This window comes from Caretta caretta, chromosome 23, assembly GCF_965140235.1.
Source record: "Caretta caretta isolate rCarCar2 chromosome 23, rCarCar1.hap1, whole genome shotgun sequence".
NCBI lineage: Eukaryota > Metazoa > Chordata > Testudines > Cheloniidae > Caretta > Caretta caretta.
The window spans coordinates 9,427,338-9,453,063 of record NC_134228.1 but is presented as its reverse complement, the minus strand read 5'-3'; the positions used below and the strand labels follow the sequence as shown (position 1 = coordinate 9,453,063).

The following is a 25,726-nucleotide window of genomic DNA, read 5'->3' as shown; positions in this document are numbered from 1 at the left end:
CTCAGAGGTTGGAGCCACCGGGAGCAGCACAGCCTAGGGAGACTGGAGACCCAGAAGATGTCTAGACCAAGACTACAGGAGTCACAGTAGGAAGTAGCCCAGGGAAGGACTAGCCATTGTCCCTACAGCAGTCAGCATGTATCAAGCAGATCCCCACTGATGAACATCATCCGTGTTTGTGGGGAGGAAGCTGTCCAGTCCCAGCTTCACTCCAGCCGTAGGAATTACGATACCTTTGGGCAGATATCAAGGGACATGATGGAAAGGGGCCATGACCAGGACGCTCTGCAGTGTAGGGTTAAAGTGAAGGAGCTGCGGAATGCCTACCACAAAGCCTGCAAGGCAAACAGCCGCTCCGGTGCTGGTCCTGCAACCTGCCATGTCTACAAAGAGCTGCACATGATACTTGGGGGCGACCCCACCTCCACTCCGAGTACCACCATGGACACCTCAGAGCACAGTCCAACAAGGCAGGAGGAGGAGGAGGAGCAAAGCAGGAGCGAGGGTGCACAGGAGGAGGAAGACACCCCGGCATCCCTAGATGCTTGCAGCCAGGAGCTGTTCTGAAGCCAGGAGGAAGGTAGCCAGGAGCGGCAGACGGTGCTTGGGGAAGGACAAACACCAGAGGAGGTTCCCGGTAAGCGGCTTTTATTTTGGGAAGGAAGTTATTCAGTGCAGGCTCTTGGGGCAAGGAGGGTTAGGACTGCATGCATGCCTAGATGCGGAATACGGCATTGATGTGCTCTCTCACATCGTGGTAATCGGCTTCAGTGATCTCTTCAAAGGTCTCATCCAGAACTTGGGCAATGCACTTAAGCAGGTTTCATGGGAGAGTCACTGTGGTCCTTGTCCCAGTCAGGCTAACATGTCTGCGTCACTGTGCCATGAGGGGCGGGAGGGCCATTGCTGCACACAGGCAAGCTGCTTATGGGCCAGGGCAGAAGCTGGATTGTAGTAGAAGACCCTCCCTTGCTTCCCAAGTCACCCTCAGCAACGAGATATCTTTTAGGACGAACTCCTGTGGAAAATGTGAGGACAGTGTTCAGCATAGGTGCCCCCTGCAGCTGTTGGCTCTCCCCAAGACACAGAAACCCAGAGGACAGTACAGCCATGAAAGAATCAGTCTCCCTTGAGTAGAAGCAAAGAGGACATGCTGCATGAAGTCATGCAGCACTCCCTTAATGAAAATCAAAAAGTGCAGGAGCAGCGGGAGAGTGAAAGGAGGGTTCTCCAGCAGAATGCGGATCACCGGCACCAAAGCACAGAGCAGCTGATAAGCATCATGGAGCACCAAGAAGACTCAATCCAGGTGCTTGTAGCCATGCAGGTGGAGCACTTCTGCGCCCAACCCCACGGCAGCCCTTGTCCCAAAACTCTTTCCCTTGTGCCCCCATATCACCTCCAACCCACTTTCCCCAACATCCGAGTTCATATTTGCAATCAGCTGCCTCTAACACCTGTAGTTTCACCACCTAGCCCTGAAAACTAGGACCCTAGTGCACTCAACCCCCAGCACCATGCAGTAGAGCCATCCTGAAGTGCAGCACTCATTGCACAGCACTCCAGACAGGAAGGCTGAGTATGATAACAGGACATACGCAAACCTGTGATTGAACCATTCACCACCCCACCCCTTTGCCCTTTGTGTTTCCCAAGCAGTTGTGTTTCTTTTCAATAAATACATTTTCTTTTCATTAAATGGATTTTTTTGCTTTGAAAACATTCTTTATTATTGCATAACATAAAAGATACCTTAGCCCAGGAAAGCAACAGGCACTGCAAGTCAGTGTATCATACGTAGCAAACACAGATTCCTACTAACATTGGAACCACTGCACTTCACTCCCGTGCAGGGCACCAGACATTACTGGTGGCATTCAGCCTCAAATTGCTTCCTCGAGGCATCCCTAATCCTTGCAGCCCCACGCTGGGCCCCTTTAATAGCCCTGCTCTCTGGCTGTTCAAATTCAGCCTCCAGGTGTTGAACCTCCGAGTTCCATGCCTGAGTGAATCTTTCACCCTTCCCTTCACAAATGTTATGGAGGGTACAGCACTGTTCCGTGGTGGTGAGCATGTCCATGAATACCACAAGCAATCTCGTGTTGTATGCATTACTCACATCAATATCATTGTCGGAGTCCTCACTGTCACTTGGATCTTAAGGAGTAACTTGACTGCCAAACGTGATGTGCTGGCGAGACTCGTCAGCATATTCCTCAGCAGTTCGGGCTCCATTCCCACAGACCAAAAGGGAAGACAGAGCGTGCAGTACAAAAACCATTGAAAGATGGCGTCAATTGTGGATGGAAGCAGAGGGATTGCTGGGATGTGAACCAATGCATCACGGGGCATTGGGACAGGACACAGAATGCCCTGCACCCCCCGCCTCCTTCCCACAAGCCACAGCACCAGAATGGGAAGAGGTGCTCTGTGGGATAGCTGCCCACAATGCACTGCTCCCAATGCCACTGCAAGTGCCACAAAAGTGGACACGCCAGTGCGCTTGCAGCTGTCAGTGTGGACAGACTGCAGCACTTTCCCTACTGCACTCTACGAAGGCTGGTTTAACTCAAAGTGCTCTACATTTGCAAGTGTAGCCATGGCCTAAGGGCTTGGCTACACTTGCAAGTTAGAGTGCATTAAAGCAGCCCCAGGCGCCCTAACTCCCGACCCGTCCACACTGGCAAGGCACTTAGAGCGCCTGGACTCTGCAGCTGGAGCGCTCCTGGTAATCCACCTCCACGAGAAGTATAACGCTTGTTGTGCCTCCGCTGAAACACCCCAGCATCATTGTGAACGAGGTGTTGCTTTACTGCGCTGCGATCGGCCTCCCGAAACACCCCATAATCCCCTTAAGTCAAGTGGCCACTCTTGCCATTGTTTTGGAATCGGCTGTAGGAATGCGGATATGCCCTTTCAAAGCTCCGTTTCTGACAGCCAGCTGCTTATCTGTTCCGGGACAAAGCAACTGTTAGTGTGGAATGTTACTTGCTGTGAATGTGTGAGAGAGAGGTGGTGGGGAGGGGGGTCTGAACTAACAAGACAGCACACTGACGCACTCTCAGCACCCCAAAAACCCACTCTCTCTCCCCCCACATACACACAGCACACTCTCTGTCACACTCCACCCCCCCCCCCCCCGCCCCCCGCATTTGAAAAGCATGTTGCAGCCACTTGAACGCTGGGATAGCTACCACAATGCACTGCTCTTTGTGGCGTTTCAAGAGATGTTAATGTGGCCACGCCAGTGCGCTTCCAGCTGAGAGTGTAAACACTCGGCAGCGTTTTCCCTGCTGCGGTTCCCGAAGGCTGGTTTGACTCTCAGCCCTCTACATCTGCAAGTGTAGCCATGCCCTAAGCTGACAGGAGAGCTCTCCAGTCGGTTTCACTACTCCAGCTCCATGAGTGGCAGTAGCTATGTTGGTAGGACAGCTTCTTCTGCCCACATAGCGCTGTCCATATTGGTGCTTAGGTCGGTGTAACTTACATTGCTCAGGGGGTGGCTTTTTCACATTTCTGAGTGACATAAGTTATACCACAGCAAGTGCTAGTGTAGACATAGCCTAAGCTAAACCATAGCTAGTTTCAGGTTTCTCAATTTGCTCCTGCCTTTTGTTCTGTTGTTTGACTAATTCAGACTGGTTTGCTATTTGAATAGCTGTGGCTAGAGTTAAATCTCTCCTCAGTTGTAGCTGCTGTGAAATTTTTTTATCTGTTAGCACACAGAAATTTTTTTATCTGTTAGCACACAGAGGCTGATTATTGGGTTATTTTCAACCTTTGCATTCCCAAAATCACAGTTTTCTCCCAATATATGTGGAGCTCTTATAAAACATTCCAAACTTTCCCCTGGTTCTTGAGTTCTCTGGTGGAAAGAAGCTTTTTCATAAGCTACATTTCTCTGAGATATAATGTATGCATCAAACAGAGCCAGATCCCTTTCATAGTCACCTTTGTGACTGTCTTCAGTAAAGTCAAAGGATTTAAAGATATGCTCTGCCTCCTTCCCACAGCCTACATTAAAGACGATACCTGCATATCTCCAGTTTCCTTGCAACTTGGCAGCAATGTGAAATCTTGTTTCCAGTCTATCCATGGTGAAGTTTGTGAAAGCTAAAGTTCTCTAGGGCACTAAAGAGTGGCATGGTGTTGAGATCCTGCAACCTGTGTAGCTTTGTTCCTTCTGTTTATGTTCTTATGTTACTCCACACACTATGTCATGTTCTTCTGTACCAGACATGGACTGATCACAGAGCTTGCTTTTACATACCACGATCCTTTAATGCTCTGCCAGGAATGGCTGAGATCAGCTTAAAATAAGGTATTTTACACACATCACCATCTAGTGGCTGAACAGTATAATACACTTTTGCATTCCATTACAAGGTGTGTGGGGTTTCACTCCAGGGTCAGGGGATACTAGCCCCAGTAAGGCCTAGGGGGAGCAGCGTGTGTGGGACCTTCAGTGATGCAGGCAGTTTGAAAGCAGGTGGCTCGGTTTGGAAGGGCGGGTGCAGTGTCATTGGTTCTGATTTCAGAGTAACAGCCGTGTTAGTCTGTATTCGCAAAAAGAAAAGGAGTACCTGTGGCACCTTAGAGACTAACCAATTTATTTGAGCATGAGCTTTCGCTGTAGCTCATGAAAGCTCATGCTCAAATAAATTGGTTAGTCTCTAAGGTGCCACAAGTACTCCTTTTCTTTTTGGTTCTGATGTCGCTCACCACATCTTGTATTTTGTCTGCTACTTAGGGCTCCCCTGCACTGGAAACATTACAGCGTAGATGCTACCAACGCTGACAGAAGAGGTTCTCCCATCAGTGTAGGCAATCCACCTCCCTGAGAGTCAGTAGCTAGGGTCACTGAAATATAACATGCAGCTGAGACCTTTTCTCTCAGTGCATCAACAGATAGCACGGAAGAGCTTACTCGGGCCACTACTTATATCAGCCAGTGTTTGGAGATCCCTGAAATGTCCAATCATGGAGACAGAGACTTACCTCATCCCTTTGCTTTCTTTCAGCTTCCATGACAGGATTCCCCTTGGCAGGTAAATACGAACATAGGCAGAGGGTGCGGGGTGTATGTGGGGTGCATGCTGCAAGGTGCAGCTCTTTGTGCAGCTGGCTTATAAATCGGGGTGGGGAAGGGCAGAGTTAAGATGATTTAATCTAGTGGTTCAAATGTAGAACTGGAGACCTGGGTTCAAATCCTGCCTCTGCCAGACTCACCCTGTGGACTCAGCCTATCACTGCCTCGCTACGTGCCTCAGTTTCCCCACCAGTGCATTGTTAACAAGGTGGACTGTGTGGCAGAGTGAAGGGCATCCTGGCTATTGGGTCCCTGTGGAAATACTCAGGCCACCCAGCATCTCGAGAACTCAGCCTTGCCTAGCAAGTCCGAGTTACATTTGGGCTGTGGCAGCGCCTGGCTGAGCCGCTTAAGTCTGGGGTGGCCCAGATTTCCCCTGGAATAGGATCTGCCCCAAGAGATATTTTTGCCTTTAGTTATTGTTAGAGCCATTTTAGCTCAGCTCTGGCTGTAGCTGGTGCATGGCCCCAATCCCTGCACTGGGGGAGTGGAGGTGCCGTGAGTGACACCAGCTGGGGCCTGCAGGAGGCAGCGGTGGTGTGCCAGGAGCTGGGCTGCTGTGGCACCCTCAGCACCAGGACAGTGCTCAGTTCAGCATGGGGCTGGCCCTGTCTATGTGGATACTGTGGAATATAGAGGAGCTGAGTCAACCCCAGTGGAGGCTTTCGGGGAGCAGAACTACAGCCCCGTGAGGCTGCTGCTATTGGCTCTGGTAGACGGGGGCGTCGGGGCGCAGACGGGGAGGGGGCTCGGGCAGGGGCAAAGGGCAGTTCAGTCTCCTGACCAGTTACGCCCTTTGCCCCTCGGCTGGGAGTCGCTTGGACTGAGGGCTGGGCTGGGCTGCACACACCTGTCCTGTCATGGAGGGGAATTAACCCCAGCAGCTCATTTCACATTTTGGGCATCAGAGAGCTGCAATGGCTGCAACTTCCACTCACTACCAGCTTGGACCCAGGGCCCCAAGACGTGAAAGTGCAGTGCCTGTTCCCCCCAAGCCAGCCACAGCCCCTGCCTGAGCTGGGGCCAAACGGGAACCGGTGCCCTCCAGGGGAAAAGCTTCAGGTCTCCTTCCCCCAATGTACTGTGTCACCTCATCCTCCTCGCACAGACTGTACTGGAGCCAGAGTCCCCTGGGGGAAAGACCCTGTGTCCCATCCTCCATCCCACGAGTCAGCCATTCCACCGTGCCTGGGGCTGGATCAGAGCTGGTGACCTCCAGAGAGGAACCCCCCAGTGTCCCATTCTCAGCCCCCCGGAGCAAGCCAGTCTGCCACACTGAGACTGAATGGGAGCCAGAGCAAACGATAGGGAACAAGCCCCATATTCCTTTCCTTTAGCCCATCCCTGAGTGTTTATCCCCTTGGGGTGTTTGCAGACTCTGGCATTTCAGAAGTGGCTCAGCTCCGACTGGTGAACGGCCCGAGTCGCTGTGCTGGGAGAGTCGAGGTGCTTCACGACGAGCAGTGGGGAACCGTGTGTGATGACGGCTGGGATTTAACTGAGGCCAGAGTCGTGTGCAGGCAGCTGGGCTGTGGGATGGCATTATCAGCCCCATGCGTGTCTCGGTTTGGACAGGGAACTGACCGTATCTGGCTGGATGAGGTTAACTGCACAGGGACAGAAGCTGCCCTCTCCGAATGCAAGGCTCGGCCTTGGGGAGAGCATAACTGTAACCACGTGGAAGATGCCAGTGTTGTGTGCTCAGGTAAGCCTCATCTCTTCTGTCACGGTGGGTGCTGCAGGGAGTGGATTAGGAAGCTTTCAGCCCAGCCCCTGGTTCCCCATCTGAGTTCCCGTGCCCCAGCGCAGCGCTATGGGCCTGTACTGAAGGGAGCAGGCTGGGAACACAGGAGGGGGTGCTCTCCCCTAGTAGTCTGGGATGACCCCAGTCCTCCCGCTGGCTAACAAAAGGTCTGTGCTGCAGGGTATGGGGCTCTCGCCTCACAGTCAGCGACGCTCACAGTTCCCCAGAGCGGCGCTAGGGGGCATGAGCTGCAGAGGGTGGAGTGTGGGGCACAGTGAGAGGCCCTCTCCCTGCTCTGATCGCTCTGATCCCCCGCCCTCCCTGGCACAATGGGGCGCTGGGTAAGCATGGATCCCAGCTGTGGGACTTGGTGTCAAACAGAGCTTGCAGTCGCTCCTGGGGATAGAAACCCAGGGTCACTTTGACAAGAATTGGGCTCCTAACTCAGCCATGCTGGACAATTTGCACCACAAACAATTAGCCGTGAACCTGTAACGTGCCCCGCAGCTCTGACTGGACAAACATTTCCCCCAACTTCCTGTCTGCACAGTCACCATATTTCTGTGCCCTGACTCTCAGCTGCCCTGTGCCACCCCGAAGTGGCAGCATGTCAGCAGTGGGGACTGAGCCCTTGGAATGGAGTGGCTGTGTGAGGAGGCCAGTCACACCCATCCGTGGTAGGCGATACAGTCATCAGCATCACTTGTGATCAGATGCACAGGAATCTCCTTGAGTATTTATTGCATTTGCAGACTCGGTCATTCCAGACCCAGGTCCTCTCCAACTGGTGAATGGCCCCAATCGCTGCGCTGGGAGAGTCGAGGTGCTTCACAACCATCAGTGGGGAACCGTGTGTGATGACGGCTGGGACTTAACTGATGCTGGAGTCGTGTGCAGGCAGCTGGGCTGTGGGAAAGCGTTATCAGCCCCAGGGCGGGCTCACTTTGAGAGAGGATATGACCGTATCTGGCTGGGTGAGGTTAACTGCACAGGGACAGAAGCTGCCCTCACCGAATGCAGGGCTAGCTCTTGGGGAAAGAGTAACTGTCACCACGGAGAAGATGCCAGTGTTGTGTGCTCAGGTAACCCTCCTCTGTCACGTCACTGGGGGTGCTGCCTGGAACAGGCTGGGAAGCTTTCAGCACAGTCCCTGCTTTCCTGTCTGAGCCAGTGCTGACCCCAGTGTCTCAGCAAGGTGCTGGGGGCTGTGCTGCAGGGAGGTGTGTATGTGTCCCTCTGAGAAACCTTCCCCCGTCTCTGCTTGCTCCAGTTCCATTCCAAGCTATGGCACAATCTGGCACTCCGTCGCCATTGTTCCTTCCAGTCAGATTCAGTGTCAGCTGGAGCCTATAGCTGTTCACTGGGACTGGGAACCCTGCATCACTTTGCTGAGCATCATGCTCCTGACTCCATTGTCCCGGGAAATTGGCAACTTAACTAATGTTATCCTTGGGCAGACGGGATTGGACACTGTCAGGTCCAGTAACAAGGTGGTGTTGCCTAGTGGCCAGAGCCAGGATGGCATCAGGATCACGGCTGGACGTTACACAAAAGGTGAAAGCCAGAAACAGAGTCCGAAGCCTTGCCCAAGGTCAAGCTGCAGTCAGAATTGGTCCCTGGAGTTAGGGTGAGGAAGCAGGAAAAAGGGGCAGTAATGGGAGCAAGGAGCAGGCACAGGGCCAGGCAACAGGAGCCAGGAACAAGGTGTGGTAACAGGAACAAGGAGGAGGAACTGTCCTGGGCCAAGCATCAGGAGCCAGGAACAAGGGGTGGTAATGGGAACAAGGAGGAAGAACTGGCCCGGGCCAGGCAGCAGGAGCCAGGAACAAGGGGTGGTAATGGGAACAAGGAGGAGGAACTGGCCCGGGCCAGGCAGCTGGAGCCAGGAACTAGGGGTGGTAACGGGAGCAAGGAGGAGGAACTGGCCGGGCCAGGCAGCTGGAGCCAGGAACTAGGGGTGGTAACGGGAGCAAGGAGGAGGAACTGGCCGGGCCAGGCAGCTGGAGCCAGGAACTAGGGGTGGTAACGGGAGCAAGGAGCAGGAATCGTGTGAGGTGGCAGGAATCTGGTCCCTGGGGTCTGGCCAGCAGCAGCCTTAGCAAGGAGTTGCTCAGACAAAGGGTAGGATGGGAACAGGGAGCTTTACAGCTGGAGGTGTCCAATCAGCAGTCTGCTTCTCGTCACCTGCTCGTGGTGGGTGGGCCTCTGCTGGTGGCCCATTAGCTACAATTCCCTCATCTCCCGGTGATGTGAGAGGTAAGGCTGCAGTTCAGCAAGCTCGTGGATCTGGGCTTGAGCCCTGTAGTGCATGGGAGGTGCCTAATTCTTTCCCATTTCCTGCATAAACAGCTCAGCCAACTTTGCCGAGCTTGTCTCTCAGCTGCCCTGATTCACCCCAGAAGTGGGAGCATGTCAGTGGTGGGGAGTGAGCCCGTGATGGGTATTCGCTGTGTGGACCCGTACGTGGGAAGCACTACATTCTCCAGTGTCACTAGTGATCCGATGCACAGGAAACTCCCTGAGTGTTTATCCCCTTGGGGTGTTTGCAGACTCTGGCATTTCAGAAGTGGCTCAGCTCCGACTGGTGAATGGCCCGAGTCGCTGTGCTGGGAGAGTCGAGGTGCTTCACGACAAGCAGTGGGGAACCGTGTGTGATGACGGCTGGGATTTAACTGAGGCCAGAGTCGTGTGCAGGCAGCTGGGCTGTGGGATGGCGTTATCAGCCCCACGCGGGTCTCGGTTTGGACAGGGAACTGACCGTATCTGGCTGGATGAGGTTAACTGCACAGGGACAGAAGCTGCCCTCTCCGAATGCAAGGCTCGGCCTTGGGGAGAGCATAACTGTAACCATGTGGAAGATGCCAGTGTTGTGTGCTCAGGTAAGCCTCATCTCTTCTGTCACGGTGGGTGCTGCAGGGAGTGGATTAGGAAGCTTTCAGCCCAGCCCCTGGTTCCCCATCTGAGTTCCCGTGCCCCAGCGCAGCGCTATGGGCCTGTACTGAAGGGAGCAGACTGGGAACACAGGAGGGGGTGCTCTCCCCTAGCAGTCTGGGCTGACCCCAGTCCTCCCGCTGGCTGACAAAAGGTCTGTGCTGCAGGGTATGGGGCTCTCGCCTCACAGTCAGCGACGCTCACAGTTCCCCAGAGCGGCGCTAGGGGGCATGAGCTGCAGAGGGTGGAGTGTGGGGCACAGTGAGAGGCCCTCTCCCCGCTCTGATCGCTCTGATCCCCCGCCCTCCCTGGCACAATGGGGGGTGCTGGGTAAGCATGGATCCCAGCTGTGGGACTTGGTGTCAAACAGAGCTTGCAGTCGCTCCTGGGGACTAGAAACCCAGGGTCACTTTGACAAGAGTTGGGCTCCTAACTCAGCCATGCTGGACAATTTGCACCACAAACAATTAGCCCTGAAACTGTAACGTCCCCCGCAGCTCTGACTGGACAAACATTTCCCCCAACTTCCTGTCTGCACAGTCACCATATTTCTGTGCCCTGACTCTCAGCTGCCCTGTGCCACCCCGAAGTGGCAGCATGTCAGCAGTGGGGACTGAGCCCTTGGAATGGAGTGGCTGTGTGAGGAGGCCAGTCACACCCATCCGTGGTAGGTGATACAGTCATCAGCATCACTTGTGATCGGATGCACAGGTTTCAGAGTTATTTCAGCATGAGCTTTCGTGAGCTACAGCTCACTTCATCGGATGCATACCGTGGAAACTGCAGCAGACTTTATATACACACAGAGAATATGAAACAATACCTCCTCCCAGCCCACTGTCCTGCTGGTAATAGCTTATCTAAAGTGATCATCAGGTTGGGCCATTTCCAGCACAAATCCAGGTTTTCTCACCCTCCACCCCCCCACACAAATTCACTCTCCTGCTGGTGATAGCCCATCCAAAGTGACAACTCTTTACACAATGACAGGTTTCAGAGGAACAGCCGTGTTAGTCTGTATTCGCAAAAAGAAAAGGAGTACTTGTGGCACCTTAGAGACTAACCAATTTATTTGAGCATGAGCTTTCGTGAGCTACAGCTCACTTCATCAGATGTGAACATCTGATGAAGTGAGCTGTAGCTCACGAAAGCTCATGCTCAAATAAATTGGTTAGTCTCTAAGGTGCCACAAGTACTCCTTTTCTCTTTACACAATGTGCATGATAATCAAGTTGGGCCATTTCCTGCACAAATCCAGGTTCTCTCACCCCCTCACCCCCCTCCCAAAAACCACACACACAAACTCACTCTCCTGCTGGTAATAGCTCATCCAAACTGACCACTCTCCAAGTTTAAATCCAAGTTAAACCAGAACATCTGGGGGGGGGGGGGGGCGGGGGATAGGAAAAAACAAGGGGAAATAGGCTACCTTGCATAATGACTTAGCCACTCCCAGTCTCTATTTAAGCTTAAATTAATAGTATCCAATTTGCAAATGAATTCCAATTCAGCAGTTTCTCGCTGGAGTCTGGATTTGAAGTTTTTTTGTTTTAAGATAGCGACCTTCATGTCTGTGATTGCGTGACCAGAGAGATTGAAGTGTTCTCCGACTGGTTTATGAATGTTATAATTCTTGACATCTGATTTGTGTCCATTTATTCTTTTACGTAGAGACTGTCCAGTTTGACCAATGTAAATGGCAGAGGGGCATTGCTGGCACATGATGGCATATATCACATTGGTGGATGTGCAGGTGAACGAGCCTCTGATAGTGTGGCTGATGTTATTAGGCCCTGTGATGGTGTCCCCTGAATAGATATGTGGGCACAATTGGCAACGGGCTTTGTGGCAAGGATAAGTTCCTGGGTTAGTGGTTCTGTTGTGTGGTATGTGGTTGTTGGTGAGTATTTGCTTCAGGTTGGGGGGCTGTCTGTAGGCAAGGACTGGCCTGTCTCCCAAGATTTGTGAGAGTGTTGGGTCATCCTTTAGGATAGGTTGTAGATCCTTAATAATGCGTTGGAGGGGTTTTAGTTGGGGGCTGAAGGTGACCGCTAGTGGCGTTCTGTTATTTTCTTTGTTAGGCCTGTCCTGTAGTAGGTAACTTCTGGGAACTCTTCTGGCTCTATCAATCTGTTTCTTTACTTCCGCAGGTGGGTATTGTAGTTGTAAGAAAGCTTGACAGAGATCTTGTAGGTGTTTGTCTCTGTCTGAGGGGTTGGAGCAAATGCGGTTGTATCGCAGAGCTTGGCTGTAGACGATGGATCGTGTGGTGTGGTCAGGGTGAAAGCTGGAGGCATGCAGGTAGGAATAGCGGTCAGTAGGTTTCCGGTATAGGGTGGTGTTTATGTGACCATTGTTTATTAGCACTGTAGTGTCCAGGAAGTGGATCTCTTGTGTGGACTGGACCAGGCTGACAACATTCCACACAAAGATGGACTACAAGCCGTCAGGAACACTATCCCCGATAATGTCACGGCTAACCTGGTGGCTGAACTTTGTGACTTTGTCCTTACCCATAACTATTTCACATTTGGGGACAATGTATACCTTCAGATCAGTGGCACTGCTATGGGTACCCGCATGGCCCCACAGTATGCCAACATTATTATGGCTGATTTAGAACAACGCTTCCTCAGCTCTCGTCCCCTGAAGCCCCTACTCTACTTGCGCTATATTGATGACATCTTCATCATCTGGACCCATGGAAAAGAAGCCCTTGAGGAATTCCACCATGATTTCAACAATTTCCATCCCACCATCAACCTCAGCCTGGTCCAGTCCACACAAGAGATCCACTTCCTGGACACTACAGTGCTAATAAACAATGGTCACATAAACACCACCCTATACCGGAAACCTACTGACCGCTATTCCTACCTGCATGCTTCCAGCTTTCACCCTGACCACACCACACGATCCATCGTCTACAGCCAAGTTCTGCGATACAACCGCATTTGCTCCAACCCCTCAGACAGAGACAAACACCTACAAGATCTCTGTCAAGCTTTCTTACAACTACAATACCCACCTGCGGAAGTAAAGAAACAGATTGATAGAGCCAGAAGAGTTCCCAGAAGTTACCTACTACAGGACAGGCCTAACAAAGAAAATAACAGAACGCCACTAGCCGTCACCTTCAGCCCCCAACTAAATCCCCTCCAACGCATTATTAAGGATCTACAACCTATCCTAAAGGATGACCCAACACTCTCACAAGTCTTGGGAGACAGGCCAGTCCTTGCCTACAGACAGCCCCGCAACCTGAAGCAAATACTCACCAACAACCACATACCACACAACAGAACCACTAACCCAGGAACCTATCCTTGCAACAAAGCCCGTTGCCAACTGTGCCCACATATCTATTCAGGGGACACCATCACAGGGCCTAGTAACATCAGCCACACTATCAGAGGCTCGTTCACTTGCACATCCACGAATGTGATATATGCCATCATGTGCCAACAATGCCCCTCTGCCATTTACATTGGTCAAACTGGACAGTCTCTACGTAAAAGAATAAATGGACACAAATCAGATATCAAGAATTATAACATTCATAAACCAGTTGGAGAACACTTCAATCTCTCTGGTCACGCAATCACAGACATGAAGGTCGCTATCTTAAAACAAAAAAACTTCAAATCCAGACTCTAGCGAGAAACTGCTGAATTGAAATTCATTTGCAAATTGGATACTATTAATTTAGGCTTAAATAGAGACTGGGAGTGGCTAAGTCATTATGCAAGGTAGCCTATTTCCCCTTGTTTTTTCCTATCCCCCGCCCCCCCCCCCCCCCAGATGTTCTGGTTTAACTTGGATTTAAACTTGGAGAGTGGTCAGTTTGGATGAGCTATTACCAGCAGGAGAGTGAGTTTGTGTGTGTGGTTTTTGGGAGGGGGGTGAGGGGGTGAGAGAACCTGGATTTGTGCAGGAAATGGCCCAACTTGATTATCATGCACATTGTGTAAAGAGTTGTCACTTTGGATGGGCTATCACCAGCAGGAGAGTGAATTTGTGTGGGGGGGTGGAGGGTGAGAAAACCTGGATTTGTGCTGGAAATGGCCCAACCTGATGATCACTTTAGATAAGCTATTACCAGCAGGACAGTGGGCTGGGAGGAGGTATTGTTTCATATTCTCTGTGTGTATATAAAGTCTGCTGCAGTTTCCACGGTATGCATCCGATGAAGTGAGCTGTAGCTCACGAAAGCTCATGCTCAAATAAATTGGTTAGTCTCTAAGGTGCCACAAGTACTCCTTTCCAGATGCACAGGAATCTCCTTGAGTATTTATTGCATTTGCAGACTCGGTCATTCCAGACCTAGGTCCTCTCCAACTGGTGAATGGCCCCAATCGCTGCGCTGGGAGAGTCGAGGTGCTTCACAACCATCAGTGGGGAACCGTGTGTGATGACGGCTGGGACTTAACTGATGCTGGAGTCGTGTGCAGGCAGCTGGGCTGTGGGACGGCGTTATCAGCCCCAGGGCGGGCTCACTTTGAGAGGGGATATGACCGTATCTGGCTGGATGAGGTTAACTGCACAGGGACAGAAGCTGCCCTCACCGAATGCAGGGCTAGCTCTTGGGGAAAGAGTAACTGTCACCACGGAGAAGATGCCAGTGTTGTGTGCTCAGGTAACCCTCCTCTGTCATGTCACTGGGGGTGCTGCCTGGAACAGGCTGGGAAGCTTTCAGCACAGTCCCTGCTTTCCTGTCTGAGCCAGTGCTGACCCCAGTGTCTCAGCGAGGTGCTGGGGGGCTGTGCTGCAGGGTGTGCTGTTTCCCTGTGAGACATACACCGCTCCCTGGGCCAGGAAACAGGCGCCAGAAGCAAGGGACGGTAACAGGAGCAAGGAACAGGAACGGGGTGAGGAAGCATGAGTCAGGAACAAGGATAAGGAACTGGGGCAGGTCCCAGGGATCTGGTCAGCAGCCACCTAGCAATGGGTTGTTCAGATAAGGGGTAAGATGGGAACAGGAATCTTTATACCTGGAGATGTCTAATCAACAGTCTGCAGCTAGTTACCTGACCATGGTAAGTCAGCAGTTGTGGCCTCTGCTGGAGGGCCATTGGCTGTAGTGATGCATTATGCTCTAGTTGGGCAATCTCATAGGCCTAATTTTCAAACCTGCAGTAACTAAGAAAGACATAATTCTTCCCCACTTCCTGCCTAAACTACTGGGCCAGCTTTCCGTACACTCTCTCATCTGCCCTGTTCCACCCCAGAGGTGGTAGCATGTCTGTGGTGGGGAGTGAGCCCTTGATGGTCAGTCGCTGTGTGCTTATGCTGTTTAGACCCATCAGTGGGAGGCGCTGCGTTCCCTGGCATTGCTAATGTTAAGATGCACAGGAATCTTTCTGACTACACCCTTGGGATGTTTGCAGACTCAGCCCTTCCACACCTGGCTGAGGTGCGACTGCTGGACAGCCCAAGTCGCTGTGCTGGGAGAGTCGAGGTGTTTCACAACCAGCAGTGGGGAACAGTGTGTGATGACGGCTGGAACATAACTGATGCCGGCGTCGTGTGCAGGCAGCTGGGCTGTGGGACGGCGTTATCAGCCCCAGGGAGGGCTCAATTTGGACAAGGATCTGGGCCAATTTGGCTGGCTGAGGTTAACTGCGCAGGGTCAGAAGCTGCCCTCTCCGAATGCAGGACTAAGTCTTGGGGAGACCATAACTGTCACCACGGAGAAGATGCCGGCGTTGTGTGCTCAGGTAACCCTCCTTTGTCATGCCCCTGTAAGTGCTGCGAGAAGCAGTTCGGGGACTCACTGGGGCGCTCTCCCCTCACAGTGAGTTCTGACCCTGATGCAAAATGCTGGGCTGGGGCTCAGCGGAGGCTGCTCTCCCTGCAGACTCCTGCGTTACCACAAAGCCCCAGGTCGTGTCTAAGGGCCTTGCTGCAGGGGGCAGTTTGGGGATGACAGGAGGGGGCTGCTCTCTCTCTGAGTCAGTGCTGAGCCCAATGCCCCAGCATGGTGCTAGGGCACCGTGCTGCAGGCTGAGGTGTATACATCGCTGTGAGTGTCCCTCTGCCATGTCTGCTCACTCTGATCCCCCCACCCAACTCCAGCCCTATGGGCGCTCTGTGACCAGTGAGTTCTCGTCAGACTCACTTGCTGTCTTATTCTGATGAGATGAGAGGTTTGGTTGCTTCAGGGCATAGCCCTGATGTGCCCTGCTTAGACATCTGCCATTTTTGTATGCAGTGTAGTTGCAGCCATGTTGGTCCCAGGATACAAGAGAGACAAGGTGGGTGAGGAAATGTCTTTTGCTGGCTCAACTTCTCTTGGTGAGAGAGACAAGCTTTCGAGCCACACAGAGCCCAGACCTGAAGAGTAAGCTCCAAAGCTTGTCTCTCTCACCAACAGAAGCTGGTCCAATAAAAGACATTACCTCACTCACCTCATCTCTCTAGATCGGGGTGGGCAAACTTTTTGGCCCAAGGGCCACAGCTGGGTGGGGAAATTGCATGCACGGCCATGAATGTAGGGCTGGGGTGCGGGAGGGAGTGCAGGGTGTGGGAGGGGTGCGGTGTGCAGGAAGGGGCTCAGGGCAAGGGGTTGGGGTGGATGAGGGGTGTAAGAGGGGGCTCAGGGCAGGGGGTTGGGGTGAGGGGAGCGGTGCAGAGTATGGGAGGGGGCTCAGGGCAGGGGGTAGGGGGTTGGGGTGCAGGAGCGGTGTGGGGTGCGGCAGCAGGCTCAGGGTAGGGATTGGGGTGTGGGATGCAGGAGGGTTTGGGGTGCGGGCTCTGGCCCAGTGCCGCTTACCTGGAGCAGCTCCAGGGTGGCAGTGGTGCGGCACCACTAAGGCAGGCTCCCTGCCTGCCCTGGCCCTGCGCCACTCTCGGGAATGGGGAACTGCAGCCAATGGGAGCTTGGGGTTTGGAACCCACAGGTGAGGGCTGTGCACGGAGTCCTCTGCCACCTTTCCCCCGACCCAGGGGCTGCAGGGACGTGGTGCTGGCTGCTTCCGGGAGCAGCGCGGCGCCCACGGCGCCACAGGGGTGGCAATCCCGCAGGCTGGATCCAAAGCCCTGAGGGGCCAGATCCGGCCCACGGGCCGTAGTTTGCCCACTCCTGCTCTAGATTCCTGTAAGGCTTTTGTCTTGGCACTGCACGAGAACGATGCAAAATCGACATTGTACATGATAAATCAATTAAAAACTGGCCAACTTCCTGGTCTCAAAATGTAATTGTGAATGGGGAATCATCATCGAGCAAATGTGTTTGACTGGGGTCCTGAGGGATCACTTCTTGGCTCTACACTATTTAACAATTTTATCAAGGGACTAGAGAAAAACATAAAAACATCACTAAGAAAGTTTGCAGATGACACAAAATTTGGGAGACTGGTAAATAGTGAAGAGGACAGGTCCCTGACACAGAGTGATCTAAATCACTAGGTAAGCTGGGTGCAAGCAAACAAGATGCCTTTTAGCATGACCGAATGTAAAATTATACATCTAGAAACACAGAATGCAGGCTGTACTTACAGGAGGGGGGACTCTCCCCTGGGAAGCCCTAACTCTGAGAAAGACTTGGGAGTGGGTGGTGGATAATCAGCTGAACAGGAGCTCCCACTATGACTCTGTGACCAAAATGGCTAGTGCAATCCTGGGATGCACTTACAGGGGAATCTCGAGTAGCTGTATAGAGGTTATTTTACCTCTGTAGTTGGTGCTGGTGCAACCAATGCGGGAATCTTGTGTCCAGTTCTCTTGCCCACAATTCAAGAAGGATGCTGATAAATTTAAGAAGGTTCAGAGAAGAACCATGAGAATGATCAAAGGATTAGAAAACCTGTTTTGTGGTGACAGCCGCAAGGAGCTCAATCTGTTTAGTTTAACAAAGAGAAGGTGAAGGGACCACTTGATCACAGTCTATAATTACCATCATGGGGAACAGAAATGTGATAATAAAGGACTCTTCAATCTTACAGGCAAGTGATTAATAAGATCCGATGGCTGGAAGTTGAAGAGAGAAATTTAGATTACAAATAAAGTATAAATTTGTAACGATGAGGATTATTAATTGTTGGAACATCTTACCAAGGGCTGTGGGGGATCCTCCCTCCCTGGTAATTTTTAAATCAAGATTGGCTGTTTCTCAAAGATCTGCCTGAGGAATTACTCCAGGGCAGGTCTCTGGCCTGTGCTACACAGGAGGTCAGACTAAGTGGTCACAGTGGGCACTTTGGGTCTTGGGATGTATGAATCCCACTGATCAGATTCAGTGTCAGATGGAACCTGCAGCCATTCACAAGGAGTAGGAACCCTGGGATACTTTGTCAAGCATCAGGCTCTTAATCCCATTGCCCTGGCCAATTAGCATCTTAGCTGATGAGCCATGAACTTTTAACTTTTGGCACTATGGTGACTGGATGCAGAATTCTTCCCCATGTCCTCTCTAAATGACGGCCAGATTTCTCTCGCCTGTTTCTCAGCTGCACCCTGGTGGTGGCTGCATATCTGTGGTGAGGAGTGAGACCCTGATAGGTGGTAGCTGTGTGTGGAGGCTGTTCAGACCTGTCAGTGGGAGGCTCTACGTTCCCCAGCATCACTACTGATCAGATGCACAGGAACCTCCCTGAGTGTTTATTCCATTGGGGTGTCTGCAGACTCCGATATCTCAGAAGTGGCTCAGCTCCGACTGGTGAACGGCCCAAGTCGCTGCGCTGGGAGAGTCGAGGTGCTTCACAACCAGCAGTGGGGAACCGTGTGTGATGACAGCTGGGATTTAACTGAGGCCAGAGTCGTGTGCAGGCAGCTGGGCTGTGGGACGGCGTTATCAGCCCCAGGAAGGGCTCAATTTGGGCGAGGATCTGACCGTATATGGCTGGACGATGTTCAGTGCAAAGGGACAGAAATTGGCCTTTCCGAATGCAGAGCTCGGCCTTGGGGAGACAATAACTGTCACCACGGAGAAGATGCTGGTGTTGTTTGCACAGGTAATCCTCATTTCACAGTGCGTGTTGCAGGGAGCAGGGTGGGAAGCTCATTACAGGGCATTGTCCCCTCACAGCCATTACTAACCCCAGCATGGTGCTTGAGGCCTGTGCTTCAGGGAGCTGTATGGTGGTTCCAGTAGGGGACACTCTCCTCTCACACGCTGTGGTGACCCTAATTCCCCTCTACGGATCTATAGGCCTGTGCTGCAGGGAGCGACATGGGGCTCAGTAGGGGGTGCTCTCCCCGTGAAGTCAGTGCTGGCCCCTGTGCCCCAGTGCAGTGACAAGGGGCCTGTGCTGCAGGGAGGAGGCCTGGGTGTCAGTAGGGAGCGCTCTCCCCTTGCAGTTGTGCTTGCCCTAATGCCCCAGTGCAGTGCCATGGGCCCCTAGCATGAGGAAGCCTTGTCTGTGCCCGCTGGGGGGCAGCGCTCCAACTCACTCAGCCATAGGCCACACAAGCTGTGCCCTCTAGGCGTTGAGGCATGGCCTCTCTCCAGGTTGGCAATAGGCACACTCCAGCCCCCAGCCCTCCGAGTGTCCCCCTAAAGCTCCCAGCCCCTGTCCCACTGGGCATTCACAGCAGTCACAGATCCGCTGCTCCCAAAGGAACAGGGCCCCCAGCTGACCAGCTCCACCTCCACCTCCCATCTCTTCCCCAATCAATGCACAGCCCTAGTTCACTTCATAGTGACAAGGCCAAGTGATTTCACAGAGAGTAGAGATTCGAGGAGTAGCAAGGAGAAGGGTTGGAAAGAAATGGTTCCATGGCCAATAAAATCAAACCACCTTGACTAGTGCCTAGACTCACTGAACGAGATACTTTTCTGTCTGGTAGAGCAACGCTTACCCCACAGTCCTTCCAGGGTTTTACTCCAGGCTTGGCTGTGATCTCCTGTTCCTGAGACAAACACTGTCAGCCGCCCCCTGAGTGAAAGGGAGCTCTTGTCCCCTCTCCTCTTTCTTTGTAGGTACAGACCATTGTCTCTTCCCAGAGGAGGTCTCTCTTCGGAGACATATCCTGGGGCTCTTTGTCTTTGTAAATTCTCAGGCCCCCACTGGGTCCAGACAGTGAATATAGCCTGTCTCCATGGCTGTGCTTTGTTCTGTGTGCTGATTGGCTCAGCCGAAGGGATTGCCATGGCGCAGGTGACAAGCTTCACTTCAGCACTTCTGCAGCCTCATATTCCACATTTTACATCTCTCTTCAGCTATGTCCCATACAAACATCTTGCCCCCATTAGGGTGACGAGTGGGCTGCTGGCTCTTGGTAGAGACCTCACATGCCACCTTTGATGATCTATTGTACATATATCTCACCCAGGGGATCCCCGTATAACTCTAGGCATCCCTATGCCCTCTGCCAGTTGGCATCTAGTTATCCCTGGGCCAGACCCCCCTGCAGCACAGTGGGGGGCTGGGTAACTATAGCTTCCACTGGTTGGATTTGGTGTCAATGGAGCCTGCAGCTGCTCACTCAAACTAAAAATCCAGGGCCAATTTCTCAAGAACCAATATCTATAATCACTGTGTTCCGAAGGATTTGCATCTCAGGAAATTAGCCCAGAACCTGTAACTTCCCCAACAGCTGGATATAGGACACTTCCTGTCCTACACAGCCTAAATATTTCCCTGTCCTGTTTCTCAGCTGCCTTGTCCTACCCCAGAACTGGCTGCATGTCAGTGGGGGGAGTCTTCTTCTATTGCATATTTCACAAGTCAATATCTATGTAACCCTTCTGCGAGGTGGAGTCAGCAGCGATCAGGGCTGAATTCAATATCTAGGGGTTCCTTTTCAGCAATACCACAGAACTGGCTTGAGTTCCCATCCAGTAACCTGGGACAATTACACACCACCCCCTGGGTGCTTCTATGAGGCAAAGCTTCCCCGCTCACAAGCACAGAGTCTCAGTGCAGAAAAGAAACTTTTTAATAAAAGGAGGGAAGTAACCCAGCGTTAACTTGACAAAACGCTGGAAATAGGTTTAATCATGACCAAACCACCTATCCCAGAGTACATTGGACAGTGTCTTGCCTCAGGTTCTTTAGTCCAGCAACCAAAAGTTCCTTTAACATGCCCCTCCCTTCTCTCTCCACCACACCCCACTCACAGTGGTTGTCCTTAGTTAGTGAAGATGCAGAGGTGCACCTGTGTGAGTTCAGCTCCCACCATGGGGGTGGGGAGGAGAGCGCCTGGCTCGCTCTGCTGTCTGGGTGCTTGCTCTGGTGGCAGCTGCCCTGCCAGCCACTCACCACTGTGCTCGCCCTCACCTCCTGCTGCCCCCGGCCTCTCTACTGTGACCTCTGCAGGTCTAGCTCTTGAGTCTTTACCCAGCTCTCAGTGACTGTCAGCTCTTAGTGGAGAGACCTTGGTGCTGAAGCAGGCTGAGCAGAAACACTGTCTCGCAGCAGGTGATTTCAGCTCTAGTGATCATTTAAACCAAAAAGACTCCTAATAGAGCCTTAATTAGCTATACCTTTGAAGGGGGTGGGGTAGCAGATTGAACCATGCCTAGACCTCTTAGACAGAGCCCTCAGAAGAAAAACCCATCTTCACTCCCTCTCACTCTTGATAGGGGTCTGGTGTCTGAGCCCCCTGGTTAGTGAGTTCAGTTCAGTTGTGGGTGACCCCCTCAGTCAGGGCAAGCTAAGCACAGTTGTGCTGCCCTTTACTCACACAATCAGGGTAACATTTCATTGCGCCTGTATTCAGTACTACAGTGATTTGTAACCCAACACCAGGCAACACAGCTCTTTCTGCTGGATACCTAGGCAGAGTGGGTGTGTCCATGTAAATACAGTCTGGTCCTGAAGCCTTTTCCTCTCCCCAGCTCATCACTAGCTGTCAGGGGATAGCTCATTCCAACCTTGCTTACCTCTAGCTAAGGGATTGGCAACCTTTGGTACGCGGCCCATCAGGGAAAGCCGCTGGCGGGCCGGGCTGGTTTGTTTACCTGCAGCGTCTGCAGGTTTGGCCAATCGCAGCTCCCACTGGCCGCGGTTTGCTATTCCAGGCCAATGGGGGCTGCGGGAAGAGGCTGTCAGCACATCCCTCGGCCCGTGCCACTTCCTGCAGCCCCCATTGGCCTGGAACGGCGAACCGCGGCCAGTGGGAGCTGCGATCGGCCGAATCTGCAGATGCTGCAGGTAAACACACCATCCTGGCCCGCCAGCAGATTTCTCTGACGGGCCGCATGCCAAAGGTTGCCGATCCCTGCTCTAGCTTGTTCAGCCATCTGACTGTGCATCCTCAAGGTCCAGTCTTCTAACGGGGCTCTCCTCCATCACGTGTGACCATCTGTATTGCTGCCCCACCTCTTGTTTCATTAACCTTTGCTCTCTCTCGTCCTCCCACTCTGTTCCCTGGTCACTCCTTACCATTCTTTTTACAGCTTCTGCCACTATTAAAAAAAGCTGCCTATCACTTACCAGAACAATTTACCTTTCCCCTGCTCTATGCAAACCTTAATTTTAAAACAACACCTTTATGAAATGGTGGGTAGCTATTATCCATGCTTAACAGAAGAAGGAACCCAAACACAGAGGATTGCCCCAGATCACTTTGTGAGCCCATGGAACAGCCTGGGCTAGAACCCAGGCACTTCTACTTGTTGTATTATTATTTCTAATTTGAATTCCAGTCGCTCTTTGAAGATGTAACGGCTGCTTGAGAAGATCAGGCTAAGCCAAAACTCTGCATTGCAGCAGTCCCTCTGGCCAGTCCTGTCAGGGGCCCGTGAAGCCTAGTCCAGGATATGTGTCCCAGGTTGCAAATAGGAAGATAGAAGTTAGGGCTTCTGAAATTCATCAGCAAGCCAGTCTCTGTATCCCAGAGTTGCCGCCCCTCTGTGAGGACACAGCTTCTCAGCCCAGCTCTGCCGTCATTCATCTGAGACTGGTCCTGGTCTGGCAGCACTAGACATGAGTGCAGCAATAGCTGCCACAAAACGATGTTGCCAAGTCAGTCGTGGCAAGTCAGGAGGAATCACGGGGCAGGTGTTTCCTTCAGGAGGGGTCCGATCTGCTTGGAGGAAGTGTGCATTGCCTCTGCACTGGGCGCAACCCTTGTCAGCCTGGAGCGCAGCAGGTTGCTGCCAGCCGTCACTGCGCTCCAGTCAGTTCTCACGGGGGATCATAGAATCATAGAATATCAGGGTTGGAAGGGACCTCAGGAGGTATCTAGTCCAACCCCCTGCTCAAAGCAGGACCAATCCTCAACCAAATCATCCCAGCCAGGGCTTTGTCAAGCCTGACCTTAAAAACTTCTAAGGAAGGAGATTCCACCACCTCCCTTGGTAACGCATTCCAGTGTTTCACCACCCTCCTAGTGAAAAAGTTTTTCCTAATATCTATCCTAGACCTCCCCCACTGCAACTTGAGACCATTCTTTCTCATTCTGTCATCTGCTACCACTGAGAACAGTCTAGATCCATCCTCTTTGGAACCCCAAATGGCTCTGCAATCACATCCGCAAACTCCTTTAGCATTCTTGGATGCAGCACATCTGGCCCCATGGACTTGTGCTTGTCCAGCTTTTCTAAATAGTCCTGAACCACTTCTTTCTCCACAGAGGGCTGGTCACCTCCTCCCCATGCTGTGCTGCCCAGTGCAGTAATCTGGGAGCTGACCTTGTTCGTGAAGACAGAGGGAAAAAAAGCATTGAGTACATTAGCTTTTTCCACATTCTCTGCCTCCCCCGTTCAGTAAGGGACCCACACTTTCCCAGATCTTCTTGTTGCTAACATACCTATGGAAACCCTTCTTGTTACTCTTAACATCTCTTACTAACTGTAACTCCAATTGTGATTTGGCCTTCCTGATTTCACTCCTGCATGCCTGAGCAATATTTTTGTACTCCTCCCTGGTCATTTGTCCAATCTTCCCCTTCTTGTAAGCTTCTCTTTTGTGTTTAAGATCAGCAAGGATTTCACTGTTAAGCCAAGCAGGTCGCCTGCCATATTTAATGTTCTTTCTACACATTGGGATGGTTTGTTCCTGGACTCTGTGTGACGTTTTCAGGGAGCTATGGAGCCAACACATGTAAATTCGATGCTGATGTCAGGCTAAGGCAGCCACTAATGACATGGGTGACTGTGTTCATCTCCCAATCACCAAGGTGCTTATGACAGCATCTGCCCTGCAGCACTGCACAGTATCCCACTGGAGGGAATATCAGCACCAGGAGTGAGGGTGTAAATCTGCTCCCCAGGAGGTTCCTGCCAGTAGTGTGGGAGATGATCTTTTTCATTAAGTGCTCTAGTGGGAGCAGTAGGTCAGACTGCAGTCCAGTCTGCCTAACTAGGTGAGAGCTGGCTGGGAGGGGAGTGGACAAACTTCAACATTGCCCCAGTGATTAGCCTGGTCAGTGGTGGGGAGCCCTTGACAGGCAGTGGTTGTGTGCAGAGACCGGTCAGATCCATTGGCAGGAGGCGCTACATTCCCCAGTGACACGAGAGATCAGATGCCCAGGAACCTCCCTGAGTGTTTATTCCCTTGGGTGTTTGCAGACTCTGGCATCTCAGAAGTGGCTCAGCTGCGATTGGTGAATGGTTCGAGTCGCTGCGCTGGGAGAGTCGAGGTGTTTCATAACAAGAAGTGGGGAACCGTGTGTAATGACAGCTGGGACCTACAGGATGCTGGAGTTGTGTGCAGGCAGCTGGGCTGTGGGACGGCGTTATCAGCCCCCACCGGGGCTCACTTTGGGCAAGGATCTAATCATATCTGGCTGGGTAATGTCAGCTGCACAGGGACAGAAGCTGCCCTCTCCCAATGCAGGACTACGCCTTGGGGAGACAGTAACTGTACCCACGAAGAAGATGCCAGTGTTGTGTGCTCAGGTAACCCTCCTCCATCACTTCACTGTGGGTGGTGCAGGGATTGGGCTGGGAAGCTTTCAGCACAGACCCAGCTCTCCTGTCTGAGTCAGCACTGACCCCAGTGCCCCAGCATGGTGCTAAGGGCCTGTATTGCAGGGAGCCTGTTGAGGGTCACAGTAAATGTCGCTCTTCCAATGTTGTCAGCACTGACCCCATTTTCCCCACACAGTTCTACATGCCTGCGCTCCAGGGAGCTGGATGGCGGCTCAGTAGGGGGCGCTCTGCCCTCGCAGTCAGCCAACCTCGCTCTGCCCTCGCAGCCACCTGCCCCGCTACAGCACAATGGGGCGCTCGGTAACCGTGGATCCCATTTGCAGGATTTGGTGTCCAATGGCGCCTGCAGCCACACATGGTCCCCTTTTTAAAGTGTAGGGTTCCTACCACCATCACTCCGGGTGATTTCCGTCTCAACTAATTTGCCTGAACCTGTAACGCCCCACACAGCTGTGACTGGAGACTGGGTTCTTCCTCACTTCCTCTCCTACACAGCCCAGGAGTTTCTGTGCTCTGTCTCTCAGCAGCCTTGTTCCACCCCAGCGGTGGCTGCATATCAGAGGTGGGGAGTGAGTCCTTGAAAGGCAGGTGCTCTGTTTAGAGGCTGTTCAGACCTATCAGTGGGAGGCCCTAAGTTCCACAGCATTACTAGCAATAAGATGCACAGGAACCTACCTGAGTGTTTATTCCTTTGGGGCATTTGCAGACTCAGACATTTCAGAGCAGACTTCGCTCCGACTGGTGAACGGCCCAAATCGCTGCACTGGGAGAGTCGAGGTGCTTCACAACCAGCAGTGGGGAACTGTGTGTGATGATGACTGGAACCTACAGAATGCCAGAGTCGTGTGCAGGCAGCTGGGCTGTGGGACGGCGTTATCAGCCCCAGGCAGTGCTCACTATGGGCGAGGCTCTGACCCCATCTGGCTGGATGACGTTCACTGCACAGGGACAGAAGCTGCCCTCACCGAATGCAGGGCTCGGCCTTGGGGAGACAATAACTGTCACCACAGAGAAGATGCCGGTGTTGTGTGCTCAGGTAACCCTCCGCTATCCTGGTGGATGCTGCAGGGAGTGGGGTAGGAGCTCAATACGGGGCAGTCAGTTCAGATCCCAATGTAACAGCACTGTGCCAGGGGCCCGTGCT

General features: G+C 52.5%; 1 protein-coding gene across 1 annotated transcript in view; it reads left to right on the top strand.

Annotated features, from left to right (window-relative positions):
• The first annotated feature begins 5,026 nt into the window (after positions 1–5,026).
• The window catches only part of LOC125629385 (scavenger receptor cysteine-rich domain-containing protein DMBT1), a 46,394-nt gene continuing 25,694 nt past the window's right edge, over positions 5,027–25,726 (top strand). Inside the window, 9 exon segments of the mRNA XM_075122682.1 lie at positions 5,027–5,048; positions 6,465–6,812; positions 7,607–7,915; positions 9,383–9,730; positions 14,092–14,400; positions 15,152–15,481; positions 18,386–18,715; positions 24,220–24,549; positions 25,295–25,618. Coding sequence (XP_074978783.1) covers positions 5,027–5,048; positions 6,465–6,812; positions 7,607–7,915; positions 9,383–9,730; positions 14,092–14,400; positions 15,152–15,481; positions 18,386–18,715; positions 24,220–24,549; positions 25,295–25,618 — 2,650 coding nt within the window.